Genomic DNA, 16260 nt, shown 5'->3' on the forward strand with positions numbered 1-16260 from the left:
TGTGCTGCTGTCAGATTACACGCAAGTCGGTGTATGCGGCGCTGCAAGACGAGATTTCTCCTCTGCAGTAAAAGATATGTTTGCCGAGGCATATGAGCTGAGGAGGTGGCGGTGTTCATATACTTTGGCAAACACTTTGTATATATAAAAAAAAAAAATCCCGGCAATGATTTATTCATCCACATCGATTGATGTGAATGGAGAAATCTGGTTTGCCAGGGCATACGAGCTGAAGTGGGTATGGATGTTGGGCGGAGCTCCTATGTCCTGGCAGACGCCTTTCCCCTCCTTTTTCTTTTTTTGGCAGAGATTTTTTCATCCACATTGATCGATGCGAATGAAGAAATCTGTGCCGTTCATTTTTTTCTTTCAGCCCAGAGGCTGAACGGAAAAAAAAAATCTCATTACCCGTATGCTCAATATAAGGAGAATAGCAGAAACTCCTAATGCTGGGCATACATGTAATGATTGCGGAGACCCTCAAATGCCAGGGCAGTACAAACACCCCACAAATAACACCATTTTGGAAAGAAGACACCCCAAGGTATTCGCTGAGGGGCATATTGAGTCCATGAAAGATTGAAATTTTTGTCCCAAGTTAGCGGAAAGGGAGACTTTGTGAGAACAAAATCCAAAAAATCAATTTCCGCTAACTTGTGCCAAAATTTTTTTTTTTCAATGAACTCGCCATGCCCCTCATTGAATACCTTGGGGTGTCTTCTTTCCAAAATGGGGTCACATGTGGGGTATTTATACTGCCCTGGCATTTTAGGGGCCCCAAAGCGTGAGAAGAAGTCTGGTATCCAAATGTCTAAAAATGCCCTCCTAAAAGGAATTTGGGCCCCTTTGCCCACCTAGGCTGCAAAAAAGTGTCACACATGTGGTATCTCCGTATTCAGCAGAAGTTGGGGAATATGTTTTGGGGTGTCATTTTACATATACCCATGCTGGGTGAGATAAATATCTTGGTCAAATGCCAACTTTGTATAAAAAAAATGGGAAAAGTTGTCTTTTGCCAAGATATTTCTCTCACCCAGCATGGGTATATGTAAAATGACACCCCAAAACACATTCCTTACCTTCTCCTGAGTACGGAGATACCAGATGTGTGACACTTTTTTGCAGCCTAGCTGGGCAAAGGGGCCCACATTCCAAAGAGCACCTTTCAGATTTCACAGGTCATTTACCTACTTACCAGACATTAGGGCCCCTGGAAAATGCCAGGGCAGTATAACTGCCCCACAAGTGACCCCATTTTGGAAAGAAGACACCCCAAGGTATTCCGTGAGGGGCATGGCAAGTTCCTAGAATTTTTTATTTTTTGTCACAAGTTAGTGGACAATGATGATTTTTTTTTTTTTTTTTTTTTTTCATACAAAGTCTCCTATTCCACTAACTTGTGACAAAAAACAAAAATTTCCATGAACTCACTATGCCCATCAGCGAATACCTTGGGGTCTCTTCTTTCCAAAATGGGGTCACTTGTGGGGTAGTTATACTGCCCTGGCATTCTAGGGGCCCAAATGTGTGGTAAGGAGTTTGAAATCAAATTCAGTAAAAAATGACCTGTGAAATCCGAAAGGTGCTCTTTGGAATATGGGCCCCTTTGCCCACCTAGGCTGCAAAAAAGTGTCACACATCTGGTATCTCCGTACTCAGGAGAAGGTGGGGAATGTGTTTTGGGGTGTCATTTTATATATACCCATGCTGGGTGAGAGAAATATCTTGGCAAAAGACAACTTTTCCCATTTTTTTATACAAAGTTGTCATTTGACCAAGATATTTATCTCACCCAGCATGGGTATATGTAAAAAGACACCCCAAAACACATTCCTCAACTTCTCCTGAGTACGGCAATACCACATGTGTGACACTTTTTTGCAGCCTAGGTGGGCAAAGGGGCCCATATTCCAAAGAGCACCTTTCGGATTTCACTCGTCATTTTTTACAGAATTTGATTTCAAACTCCTTACCACACATTTGGGCCCCTAGAATGCCAGGGCAGTATAACTACCCCACAAGTGACCCCATTTTGGAAAGAAGAGACCCCAAGGTATTCGCTGATGGGCATAGTGAGTTCATGGAAGTTTTTATTTTTTGTCACAAGTTAGTGGAATATGAGACTTTGTATGAAAAAAAAAAAAAAAAAAAATCATCATTTTCCACTAACTTGTGACAAAAAATAAAAAATTCTAGGAACTCGCCATGCCCCTCACGGAATAGCTTGGGGTGTCTTCTTTCCAAAATGGGGTCACTTGTGGGGTAGTTATACTGCCCTGGCATTCTAGGGGCCCAAATGTGTGGTAAGGAGTTTGAAATCAAATTCTGTAAAAAATGACGAGTGAAATCCGAAAGGTGCTCTTTGGAATATGGGCCCCTTTGCCCACCTAGGCTGCAAAAAAGTGTCACACATCTGGTATCTCCGTACTCAGGAGAAGGTGGGGAATGTGTTTTGGGGTGTCATTTTACATATACCCATGCTGGGTGAGAGAAATATCTTGGCAAAAGACAACTTTTCCCATTTTTTTATACAAAGTTGTCATTTGACCAAGATATTTATCTCACCCAGCATGGGTATATGTAAAAAGACACCCCAAAACACATTCCTCAACTTCTCCTGAGTACGGGGATACCAGATGTGTGACACTTTTTTGCAGCCTAGGTGGGCAAAGGGGCCCATATTCCAAAGAGCACCTTTCGGATTTCACTCGTCATTTTTTACAGAATTTGATTTCAAACTCCTTACCACACATTTGGGCCCCTAGAATGCCAGGGCAGTATAACTACCCCACAAGTGACCCCATTTTGGAAAGAAGAGACCCCAAGGTATTCGCTGATGGGCATAGTGAGTTCATGGAAGTTTTTATTTTTTGTCACAAGTTAGTGGAATATGAGACTTTGTATGAAAAAAAAAAAAAAAAAAAAAAAATCATCATTTTCCACTAACTTGTGACAAAAAATAAAAAATTCTAGGAACTCGCCATGCCCCTCACGGAATAGCTTGGGGTGTCTTCTTTCCAAAATGGGGTCACTTGTGGGGTAGTTATACTGCCCTGGCATTCTAGGGGCCCAAATGTGTGGTAAGGAGTTAGAAATCAAATTCTGTAAAAAATGATGAGTGAAATCCGAAAGGTGCTCTTTGGAATATGGGCCCCTTTGCCCACCTAGGCTGCAAAAAAGTGTCACACATCTGGTATCTCCGTACTCAGGGGAAGGTGGGGAATGTGTTTTGGGGTGTCATTTTATATATACCCATGCTGGGTGAGAGAAATATCTTGGCAAAAGACAACTTTTCCCATTTTTTTATACAAAGTTGTCATTTGACCAAGATATTTATCTCACCCAGCATGGGTATATGTAAAAAGACACCCCAAAACACATTCCTCAACTTCTCCTGAGTACGGGGATACCAGATGTGTGACACTTTTTTGCAGCCTAGGTGGGCAAAGGGGCCCATATTCCAAAGAGCACCTTTCGGATTTCACAGGTCATTTTTTACTGAATTTGATTTCAAACTCTTTACCACACATTTGGGCCCCTAGAATGCCAGGGCAGTATAACTACCCCACAAGTGACCCCATTTTGGAAAGAAGAGACCCCAAGGTATTCGCTGATGGGCATAGTGAGTTCATAGAACTTTTTATTTTTTGTCACAAGTTAGTGGAATATGAGACTTTGTAAGAAAAAAATAAATAAATAATAAAATCATCATTTTCCGCTAACTTGTGACAAAAAATAAAAAGTTCTATGAACTCACTATGCCCATCAGCGAATACCTTAGGGTGTGTACTTTCAGAAATGGGGTCATTTGTGGGGTGTTTGTACTGTCTGGGCATTGTAGAACCTCAGGAAACATGACAGGTGCTCAGAAAGTCAGAGCTGCTTCAAAAAGCGGAAATTCACATTTTTGTACCATAGTTTGTAAACGCTATAACTTTTACCCAAACCATTTTTTTTTTACCCAAACATTTTTTTTTTATCAAAGACATGTAGAACTATAAATTTAGAGCAAAATTTCTATATGGATGTCGTTTTTTTTGCAAAATTTTACAACTGAAAGTGAAAAATGTCATTTTTTTGCAAAAAAATCGTTAAATTTCGATTAATAACAAAAAAAGTAAAAATGTCAGCAGCAATGAAATACCACCAAATGAAAGCTCTATTAGTGAGAAGAAAAGGAGGTAAAATTCATTTGGGTGGTAAGTTGCATGACCGAGCAATAAACGGTGAAAGTAGTGTAGGTCAGAAGTGTAAAAAGTGGCCTGGTCTTTCAGGGTGTTTAAGCACTGGGGGCTGAGGTGGTTAAAGCCCCCTGATGCACCCTTACAGTAGAAACTCCCAAAAAGTGACCCCATTTTGAAAAATTGGAGATAAGGTGACCAGTTTTATTGGTACTATTTTGGTGTACATATGATTTTTAATTGCTCTTTATTATGTTTTTTTGTGAGGCAAGGTTACCAAAAAATGGCACTGTTTTTATTTTGAATTTTTTACAATATTCATCTGACAGGATAGATCATGTAGAGCACATGATCTACCCTGTTAGATGAATGTTGTAATTTTTTTTTAATAAAAACAGTGCCAAAACAGCCATTTTTTGGTAACCTTGCCTCACATAAAAATAAAAATAAATTGATGTCAAAGGTGTACATAGCCTTTAACCCCTTAGGGAACTGGCTCATTTTCACCTTAAGGACCAGGCCTCTTTTTGCAAATCTGACCAGTGTCACTTTAAGTGGTGATAACTTTAAAACGCTTTGACTTATCCAGGCCATTCTGAGATTGTTTTTTCGTCAGATATTGTACTTCATGACACTGGTAAAATGAAGTCAAAAAAATTAATTTTATAAAAAAATACCAAATTTACCAAAAATTTGTAAAAAATTGCACATTTCCAAGTTTCAATTTCTCTACTTCTGTAATACATAGTAATACCTACAAAAATAGTTATTACTTTACATTCCCCATATGTCTACTTTATGTTTGGATCATTTTGGGAATGACATTTTATTTTTTGGGGATGTTACAAGGCTTAGAAGTTTAGAAGCAAATCTTGAAATTTTTCAGAAATTTTCAAAAACCCACTTTTCAAGGACCAGTTCAGGTGTGAAGTCACTTTGTGAGGCTTACATAATAGAAACCACCCAAAAACCCCATTCTAGAAACTACACACCTCAAGGTATTCAAAACTGATTTTACAAACTTTGTTAACCCTTTAGGTGTTCCACAAGAATTAATGGAAAATAGAGATACAATTTCCAAATTTCACTTTTTTGGCAGATTTTCCATTTTAATATTTTTTTTCCAGTTACAAACCAAGGGTTAACATCCAAACAAAACTCAATAATATTTATGGCTCTGATTCTGTAGTTTACAGAAACACCCCATATGTGGTCGTAAATCGCACACGGCAGGGCGCAGAAGGAAAGGAATGCCATACGGTTTTTGGAAGGCAGATTTTGCTGGACTGGTTTTTGACACCATGTCCCATTTGAAGCCCCCCTGATGCACCCCTAGAGTAGAAACTCCAAAAAAGTGACCCCATTTTAGAAACTACAGGATAGGGTGGCAGTTTTGTTGGTACTATTTTAGGGTACATATGATTTTTGGTTGCTCTATATTACACTTTTGTGAGGCAAGGTAAGAAGAAATAGCTGTTTTGGCACCGTTTTTATTTTTTGTTATTTACAACATTCATCTGACAGGTTAGATCATGTGGTATTTTTATAGACCAGGTTGTCACGGACGCGGCGATATCTAATATGTATACTTTATTTTTTATTTATGTAAGTTTTACACAATGATTTAATTTTTAAAACAAAAAAAAATCATGTTTTAGTGTTTCCATAGTCTGAGAGCTATAGTTTTTTCAGTTTTTGGGCGATTATCTTGGGTAGGGTACGATTTTTGCGGCATAAGATGACGGTTTGATTGGCACTATTTTGGGGTGCGTGTGACTTTTTGATCTCTTGCTATTACACTTTTTGTGATGTAAGGTGACAAAAAAAGGCTTTTTTTACTGTATTCACCTGAGGGGTTAGGTCATGTGATATTTTTATAGAGCAAGTTATTACGGACGCAGCGATAGCTAATATGTATACTTTTTTTATTTATGCAAGTTTTACACAATGATTTCATTTTTGAAACCAAAAAAATCATGTTTTAGTGTTTCCAATGTCTTAGAGCCAAAGTTTTTTCAGTTTTTGAGCGATTATCTTGGGTAGGGTATGATTTTTGCGGGATGAGATGACTGTTTGATTGGCACCATTTTGGGGTGCATATGACTTTTTGATCGCTTGCTATTATATTTTTTGTGATGTAAGGTGACAAAAAAACTAGATTTTTGTATAACTTACCAGTAAAATCTCTTTCTCGCTCTTCAATGGGGGACACAGAGACCATGGGTATAGCTATGTCCTCTAGAGAAAGAGATTTTACTGGTAAGTTATACAAAAATCTTGTTTTCTCGCCCATATTCATTGGGGGACACAGAGACCATGGGACGTCAGAGAGCAGTCCACAGGGAGGGAAAACCACAGGCACATGGAGCAAGCGCCTCTGCAGGCAACTAAGAACTGCCGCCTGCAAGACCATGCGGCCCAAGGCAGCGCCCGCCGATGCGTAAGTATGCACCTGGCAAATATTTGTGAATGTGCGTAAGGAGGTCAGTAGCCGCCTTGCATAACTGCGCGGCCGAACCTTGAATCCTCCAGAGCGCCCCCCGCTTTGGTGGAGTGAGCCGTGACACCAAAGGGCGGAATCCTGCCCCGGGTGCAGTATGCTTCAGCAATTGCAGACGTGCAATTGCCACCCTGGAGGCCGCCAATGCCTTGCGAGGACCCTCCGGGATGACAAAAAAGAGGAGCCCGTACGCCGGAAGGAACTGGAGGCTGGCAAATAAATCGTCAGAGCCCTGACAACGTCCAAATGGTGTAACTCCCGTTCCCTAGGGTGTGAAGGGGAGGGACACTGTGATGGAAGGACAATTTCTTCATTGAAATGGAAATCAGAGACCACCATCGGGAGAAGGAATGAAGAGAGCGCCCCAACCCAGACACCCGTCTGATGGATGTGATAGCCTAAAGAAAAAACTACATTCCAGGACTGCAGTCGGAGAGACATCTTCCGCAAGGGTTCATGGGGGGAATTCCGGAAACGGTAATTGGTCCACCGAAGTGGCTTGTGGGGAGACTGAGAAGCCGGCTGATAAACTACCAAAAAAAAAACGCCTGAATGTGGCGTGTCCAACCGCAAGCCAAGGAATCAATACATTGGATAGGTAGAAATAGAGACGATATGAAAATCACCGGCGGTGAGGAGTTCCGTCAGCGACCGTGTATTGACGGTGTAGCAACGCTGCTCGATTGAAATTTCGACCAGACCAAGAAGAGAGAAAAACTCCTGCCTTGAGAAGGAAGAATAGAAGGGGTGTTCTGTTCCAGGAACGAAACTCCAGCAACGGTGGCGAGTCGCGACAGCACCCCGCTCCGCCTGGCGTGGTGAGTCTTGTAGTCTAGCCACGGAAAGTGCAGTGAAAAGGCATGACTACTATCGGACTGACGTGGCAGTCAGTAGTCAAGTCTTGAGAGGTAGTTGTAGATACGGGTAGGACACCCAGGACCAACGGGTAGGATTCATCTGTAGAAGGAGAATATGGAAAAACATCACAGCCCAACAGTCAGTCCGGGACGAGACTGGAAGAAAAAAACCACAGAACCAATACCCTGCATCAACGTAGATGAGGGGAAGTAGTAACGTAGGAGCTACCAAGGTTTACGGAGTGACCGTGAACCCTGAGCCAGAGAAGGAAAAAGCGGAAGGAAAAGGGGGCAGGGCGAAGCCCATTCCCCATCGGGGCCTGGCACTACACAGAAGTAGCCACCTGATGAGAGTGGCGGCGCCATACTCCGCCTAAGGAGGAGGCCATGCAGCATACGCCACCGAATTCGGCGTTAGAAGAATCCGTCACCTGACGAAGGAGCCGTGCAGGAGGAGCCAGAGTATGTAATGGCTACTCCAGGACCCCCGTACCGTAGGAGCCACAGCGTGCCCTTGCCAGCACAAACTGAGGGGGCAGACTAGAGGAATCCGATAGAAGCCATGGTACCATACTGCCTCAGGGAAGGAGAGCTAACCTTAAACACTCCACCTGGGAAGGGGGCGTCGAACAGGAACAACCGCCAAGCCAGTGGAACCCTTACCTGAGGGGATGCCCCACTGCAGCGACTGCGAACGCTAGTACCAGCGTAAAAAACGCACCAGCGGAGAACACGCTGCAAAGCCAAACCAGAGTGCCAGCACAACCACTTCCCACATCAGGAATGGTGGATAACATATTGGAACAGTGGAGGACCATGGATAAAGGGACGCTAGGACACATGAGTGACGCTGGGCAACCCCCTGAAGAGAGATGTTGTCATATTTCTGCCCCAAACCGGCACCGAAGGAAAAGGACACAACGTGGAAACAGCCACAGTATCCCATGGCGGCACCGAAATACCATTAGAAGAAGAGTACAGGGCACCAGCGTGTAACGATACTCGCTACGCCCCACTTGTAGAAGAAGCAAAGGCATCTATAGCCATGGCGTAGTTGAAGTGCAACATCCAAGATGTGTACTCATTCCCCACTGTAGTGGATCGCTTGTGGAAGGGCAATGTTGCAATTATCCCACCAATGAAAGGGGGTAATGCTTGCGGCAAGAACTGCACAATGGTAGTGCAAGTACGCCACCATGAAGGGTGGCAATGCAGTAATACATGCAGCAGGAACCGAATACAAATAGAGAGAGTACGCCTCTTTCGGAAAGGGCAAGGCATATGGAGAGTCCCGTATCAATACACCACCAACACTGAACCAGGGATAATGCCATAGCGCTAATGCATACAGTAAGTACTGACCCCAGTGGGAATGCAGTTCCGCCACCTATCAAAAGGGGAACGCTTACTGCCGGCACTGAAACAGTTCTAGTGCGGTTAGACCCCAATGGAGGGAGGTAATATCCAAGGGAGTACTGCATCCAGTAGTAGTGCAATACTCCGCCCAAGGAAGGGGGTAATGCATACGACAAGTACTGCTGTATACCTCGGACGCCATCTTGGAAGATCGCACCGGAATCACGGCAGAGACCGAACCACTGATCTCCCCCCCCCCCCCCCCTTCGGACCAAACCTCTCCAGGGAAAGAGCGTGACCCTAGGGAGGAAGGGTGGGGGTGTGGAGGTGACCGAGAAGGAAAAGGAACGCACCCCTCCACTCCTGTCAGGGAAGTTATTAACCCCCTAAGAGCCCTGACAACAGCGGATCACAGATAGGGGAGAGCCTCCTTCGCTCCCTTCCCTGTGTGTCCGCCGGTGCATGTTCCCGGTCTGCAGCGGGGGCGGTAGGGACTATGCATTAGCGCACGGCGGAGCGCAGAGGGACCTGACTGAGAGCGCATTAACAGAGCAGCAGTTGAATGCGCCCGCCCGGCAACGGACGAGGGTTGCACCCTGCGGGCCGGGCGGACGCCAGTGCGGGCCGGGCAAAGAATATTGCGGTGCCGGCCGAACATATGCAGTTAACCCCCTCCGGAGCAGAGCGACCGGCGTCCGCTCCCGAAGGGGGTGGCAATGAGGTAGGTGTCGCAATAGTGGACGGCGCCGGCCCTCATCAATCCGACTCCAGAGGGTGGAGGGGAGCAGAAGCCTCCTGCGCTCCCCTCTCTACATGTGAGCTCCGGATGGCGTATTAACCCCCCATGTGCCGATGTCCCTTCTTGGACAACAAGAGGAGTGAAGGGAATGACAAGAGGAGTGCTGATGGCTTGAAGGGAGCTGGTGATGGCCTCAGGCAGACAGGATGGTCCTGGAAATGCTTTCAGGGCATAAGTATGCCCCTGATTGTTGAATACTATCACCACCAAGAGTAAGGGAGGGCCAGGAGGGTTAACCCGGCGTCCGCTCCCGAAGGGGTGAAGAAGGGGAGGTCTTGCCTCCTATTGACAGTAGAAAAAACTGAAGCTCTCTCTCCAGGCTGGAGAGGGTATAGCTGCCAGGGGAGGAGCTAACAGCTTTTACTAGTGTCAACGCCTCCTAGAGGACATAGCTTTACCCATGGTCTCTGTGTCCCCCAATGAATATGGGTGAGAAATTGTTTATTTAGCACAGTTTAAATTTTTTACGGTGTTCATCTGAGGGGTTAGGTCATGTGATATTTTCATAGAACCGGTCAATACGGACGCGGCAATACCTAATATGTATACTTTTTTTTTTATTTCTGTAAGTTTTACACAATAACAGCTTTTTTTTTTTTTTTTTTAAATCATGTTTTAGTGTCTCCATATTCTGAGCCATATTTTTTTTTTTTTTTGGGCGATTGTCTTAGGTAGGGGCTCATTTTTTGCAGGATGAGGTGACTGTTAGATTGGTACTATTTTGGTGGGCATACGCCTTTTTGATCGCTTGCCGTTTTACTTTTTGTACGATGACAAAAAAAATTGTTTATTTAGCACAGTTTTTATTTTTTACGGTGCTCATCTGAGGGGTTAGGTCATGTGATATGTTTATAGAGCCAGTCAATACGGACACGGCGATACCTAATATGTCTACTCTCCCCCCCCCCCTATTATTTACCAATTTTTTTTTTACTTTATTTGGGGAAAATTACATTTTTGTTTATTTTTACTTGGGCTGGATCTCACAGGCTCGTCACCGGAAGGCAGCGCGATGCCTTCCTTAGGCATCGCGCTGCCTTCCATGCCATCGGGTCCCCCCTACAGCCTTATGGGGACCCGATAGCACCTGCACCTGCCGCCACCACATGTAAAAGCCACAAACCGCAGGTCTGAATTGACCTGCGGTTTGCGGCGATCGCTGACACGGGGGGGTCACAGGACCCCCCCCCCCCCCCGCGCATTTAGCCAAGGTGCCTGCTCAACGATTTGAGCAGGCACCTTGTTCCGATCACCGCCAGGCGGCGGTGATCGGAAATACACATGACGTACCGGTACGTCGTGTGTCCTTAAGTACCGGGACAACATGCCGTACTGGTACGTCATGTGTCCTAAAGAAGTTAAGCATAACCAGATCCAATATATCCACATCCAATAAATTCATTTTTATACAGTAGCTGTGCAGTTCTCCATCTTCATCATGTGCAAGCAGGGCAAATATAAGACCATACGGCCATCCAGAGGTCTTGGTTAGTGTTTTACTTACATTTCCAGCACAGTTTTCAACTGTTCCAGTTTAGATTTCCTCTCCTCGATCTCACTATCATTATGGGCTCCAAGTTCTGCTAGCAGGAGTCTTGCTATATCGAGCACTTCCTGTTTGACATAACATGAGATTTCAGTCTTCATATAAATAATATAGATGTAGTTATTATTATGATGATATTTAATGCACAGGGTTGCAAATCATGTCTGTAGTGAGTACTTGCACTGTCCTCATGCAAAGGTGTTTTTGAGTATTAGATTATAATTTTTTTTTAAAAAACTCTAGTGGGAGAAACCTATGGTCCAATAAACAAATGGGCACATTCAGTACTCACTAAGAATCCTATAATCCTGCACTGCAGATGCCAATTCAAGACTTCACCATTGTACCATTGGTTGGCTGCAGTGGTCATGAGTCTGTACGCATATGTAATATCTGCAGCAACGTAAACACAGACTGCATGACGATCGGTGTCAGGGTGGTTGGTGCCTATTCATTAATTTGGATCAGAAGCTAGAACAGATACATTGCATTGTATGATCATACCCTTAGCATCAGTTTTATGTATTTTGGGGTAGCTCATTTAAGTAAAGAAATATGTGAAGAAAATATCCAGCCCAGTTCAGGTGAAGTATAGTTGACTTTATTCCAGCGTCTAAAAACCGTACAGCAAGTATATATCTACATGTAAAATCAACAGACTCAAAATGGCGGCTCACTTCAGGCAGGGTTCTGGAATAGGTGCTTCTAGCCCAATATAGAGGAACACCCACCCTCTAGTAATAATTGTAGCAAGATTCAAGGTTTAGGGCGAGCACTCAACAATTGGACCACAATATCATAGTTTATAAAATTTAATTAAATCACAATAATAGAACGCGTATATAATTAATATAAAATCTACAATCAACATATAAAATCTGTAGACATAAAATACTCAATACCACAAATGAAGGTAATTAGTAATAACAATCCCTTAATGTCCAAAATCACTGATGTATAAAAAAATCTGAAACACAGGTAACTGCGCTTGAAGTCCGGTGCGCACACTGAAGCTGTTAATGAGTAACAGACTCTTGCGCGCTGTTATTATGCTTCCGAATCCAATGTGCATATAGGTATATCAATGAGATTGTGAGCTCTTGCGCACTAATAATTGGCAGTTGGACCAAGCAACTCCTGCTTATGTACCAACACGTGTCCTTAGGTACAGATTTGTACAATGGATTTATCACGCTTATTCAAATAAATTGCCCGTCACATAAAGATCTCGACCGGAGTCTTCCTACCTTCCCATCGATACGTCTCGCAAATACCTCTGTAGACGTGTAAGGTAGATGAGCGGCGTGGAGCGCTCCCGGCCTCTCGCTTGTGGTTCCTGTAGTTTGTTAGTCCCAAATCTCGCGGTATTTCAAATGTGATCTGTGTCCGGACATCGGAGAGCAGAAATTAGCAAATTCTGTGCTCTGCGTGTTGAATATCCAACTTCATCTGTTAGAATATAGTTTGCATGGCCATGCATAAGGTGCGGAGGTGCTATTTCAACAGGTGTGCGGCCCAGACGCGTTTCGGGAATCCTTTTCCCTTCGTCAGTGGTACAGCATCACCTGTAAGCCTCCGCCTTTTATATCTTAGATGAGCACCAAAGCCTGGATCACTGGATTCACTTGGAACATTAAAAAATCGCATGCGTTTTTATTATGCGTTTTCAGTGCGGTTTTTTTCCGGAACATGCGTTTTTTCGTGATATAGATTCCTTCTTCCATTCTATAAGGCTAGTATGCACCCAATTTGTTATTACTTATTGCCTATATAAGTTAATACCAATTTTCTAAATCTCCAATCTAAAAGCATATAATATTATCATTTTTCTAAATCTTCAGCATAGAATAAAAGGTGAGTTGTAATCCACCTCTTTCTGTCTATGTCTATATACTTATTTGGTACAATTAATCATTTGTGACTTCATTATTATGTGAAATATCAATACAGATATAAAATATATGATATATAATATATAACATATAATATATAACATCTAAAATAGTGCAAAATATATATAAAATCTCTATTATACATCACCATCAATATGGTGACAATATAGACCTTTATTAATATAAAATAAAATAATATAAAAATAGAATAAAATACAATTCTTAAAAATACTTCAAATTGTAGATAATAATAAAATATGTGAAAATAAGAAAGTTGAGAGACTGATTCAAAATGCACAATCTGGTTTTGTTGGAGATGTACAGATATGTGAATCAGTCTCTCAACTTTCTTATTTTCACATATTTTATTATTATCTACAATTTGAAGTATTTTTAAGAATTGTATTTTATTCTATTTTTATATTATTTTATTTTATATTAATAAAGGTCTATATTGTCACCATATTGATGGTGATGTATAATAGAGATTTTATATATATTTTGCACTATTTTAGATGTTATATATTATATGTTATATATTATATATCATATATTTTATATCTGTATTGATATTTCACATAATAATGAAGTCACAAATGATTAATTGTACCAAATAAGTATATAGACATAGACAGAAAGAGGTGGATTACAACTCACCTTTTATTCTATGCTGAAGATTTAGAAAAATGATAATTTTATATGCTTTTAAATTGGAGATTTAGAAAATTGGTAATAACTTATATAGGCAATAAGTAATAACAAATTGGGTGCATACTAGCCTTATAGAATGGAAGAAGGAATCTATATCACGAAAAAACGCATGTTCCGGAAAAAAACCGCACTGAAAACGCATAATAAAAACGCATGCGATTTTTTAATGTTCCAAGTGAATCCAGTGATCCAGGCTTTGGTGCTCATCTAAGATATAAAAGGCGGAGGCTTACAGGTGATGCTGTACCACTGACGAAGGGAAAAGGATTCCCGAAACGCGTCTGGGCCGCACACCTGTTGAAATAGCACCTCCGCACCTTATGCATGGCCATGCAAACTATATTCTAACAGATGAAGTTGGATATTCAACACGCAGAGCACAGAATTTGCTAATTTCTGCTCTCCGATGTCCGGACACAGATCACATTTGAAATACCGCGAGATTTGGGACTAACAAACTACAGGAACCACAAGCGAGAGGCCGGGAGCGCTCCACGCCGCTCATCTACCTTACACGTCTACAGAGGTATTTGCGAGACGTATCGATGGGAAGGTAGGAAGACTCCGGTCGAGATCTTTATGTGACGGGCAATTTATTTGAATAAGCGTGATAAATCCATTGTACAAATCTGTACCTAAGGACACGTGTTGGTACATAAGCAGGAGTTGCTTGGTCCAACTGCCAATTATTAGTGCGCAAGAGCTCACAATCTCATTGATATACCTATATGCACATTGGATTCGGAAGCATAATAACAGCGCGCAAGAGTCTGTTACTCATTAACAGCTTCAGTGTGCGCACCGGACTTCAAGCGCAGTTACCTGTGTTTCAGATTTTTTATACATCAGTGATTTTGGACATTAAGGGATTGTTATTACTAATTACCTTCATTTGTGGTATTGAGTATTTTATGTCTACAGATTTTATATGTTGATTGTAGATTTTATATTAATTATATACGCGTTCTATTATTGTGATTTAATTAAATTTTATAAACTATGATATATCTACATGTTTCAGACCTCTCAAATATATGGGTCCTTCCTCATGACAAGCATGCTTGTCATGAGGAAGGACCCATATATTTGAGAGGTCTGAAACATGTAGATATATACTTGCTGTACGGTTTTTAGACGCTGGAATAAAGTCAACTATACTTCACCTGAACTGGGCTGGATATTTTCTTCACATATTTCTGGACTTTACCGCATCCAGGTGCGGCATCCGTGCACAGAGGGTGATTGCAATACCACAGGTGAGAGCTGCCTTCTAACCATATTCACCCATTTAAGTAAAGGGTGCTTAGAAATGTTGAGAAACATGGATCTAGAGAAAATGGCAGAGTTAGGGTCTCTGCTGTACATCTTTAGCATACATCATTCCACATTAAGTTAGTTAGAAGACAGCTGTATTCTTTGATAGCTCCTAATAGTCAATATTGTTTCAGCTAAAAGGAGAGCAGACCTATACCAAAGGCAGCAAAGCATACTGACAGATTGACCTTAAAGGAGTTGTGCCGTGTCAGGATACTGATTTACTGACTTATTCAGGATAGGTCATCACTATCAGATCACTGGGGTCCAACTCCCAGCACCCCACTGATCAGCTGATTGAAGAGGCCACAGCGCTCTTGTGAGCACTGCATCCTCTGTAATGTTTACTTGCACGCCGTCTAGATTGCAGTGGCAGTACAGTGTAATTATGCCTTCCGGTTCACTTGAATGGCTACTACAATCTAAATGGCTTGAAGGTCAACAATAAAGTGGACGCATCACTTGCATGAGCGGCGCGGCCTGTTCAACCAGTTGTTTGGTGGGGACTAGGGATGAGCGAATCGACTTTCGATTAAATATCCGAGGATTCGCATGAAACTTTGTTAGAATACTGTATGGAACGAGTGCTCCGTAGAGTATTGTAATAACTTCGGCTCATAGGAGCCAATAAATTATTTCTCAAAGTCTTGCAAGACTTCGGGTAATGACTTCAGAAATGAATTTCTACTGTTAAAAACCTTTTACCACTTTAGAGAGGGGAGTGTTTGTTAGGAGAGGATGTCCTCAGAAGTTTGAAAAGTTGTGGAATGAATGGTTGTCTCACACTCATGTTGTAATATAAAAAGGTCTTGAAAATTCATGCTCTGATTTGGGGGGGGGGGAGGGGTGGGCAGTTGGGGGAGGGGGGGTGGGAGTTGTTGGGGTTTTAACAGTCAAATTACTCTGTAATTGTTTTGTCTTTATCTTGGTATATTCATTATGTACAATGACTGTGGAAGATGTATCAAATATATGGACATATGATAATGTTTTATACAATTCTGTGTATTGGAGTTGTGGTGGGGAGAAAATATCAGAAAAATTGTGATGCAAACTGTCTTGTAATATGCCAACTTTATTTGAACAATAAAAACGATTTGATTG

At 42.1% G+C, this 16260-nt stretch overlaps 1 protein-coding gene across 12 annotated transcripts in view; it reads right to left on the reverse strand.

The window, feature by feature from the left end:
• The window catches only part of PPIP5K1 (diphosphoinositol pentakisphosphate kinase 1), a 276308-nt gene that overhangs the window by 163934 nt on the left and 96114 nt on the right, over positions 1-16260 (reverse strand). For all 12 annotated transcript variants that reach the window (XR_005775595.1, XM_040414088.1, XM_040414089.1 and 9 more), the window contains exon 13: positions 11198-11307. Coding sequence is in view for 11 of the 12 variants with exons in the window: in XM_040414088.1 (XP_040270022.1) it covers positions 11198-11307 (110 nt within the window). In the remaining variant the exon portion in view is untranslated. The remainder of the gene's footprint in view (positions 1-11197; positions 11308-16260) is intronic.

This window comes from Bufo bufo, chromosome 1, assembly GCF_905171765.1.
Source record: "Bufo bufo chromosome 1, aBufBuf1.1, whole genome shotgun sequence".
NCBI lineage: Eukaryota > Metazoa > Chordata > Amphibia > Anura > Bufonidae > Bufo > Bufo bufo.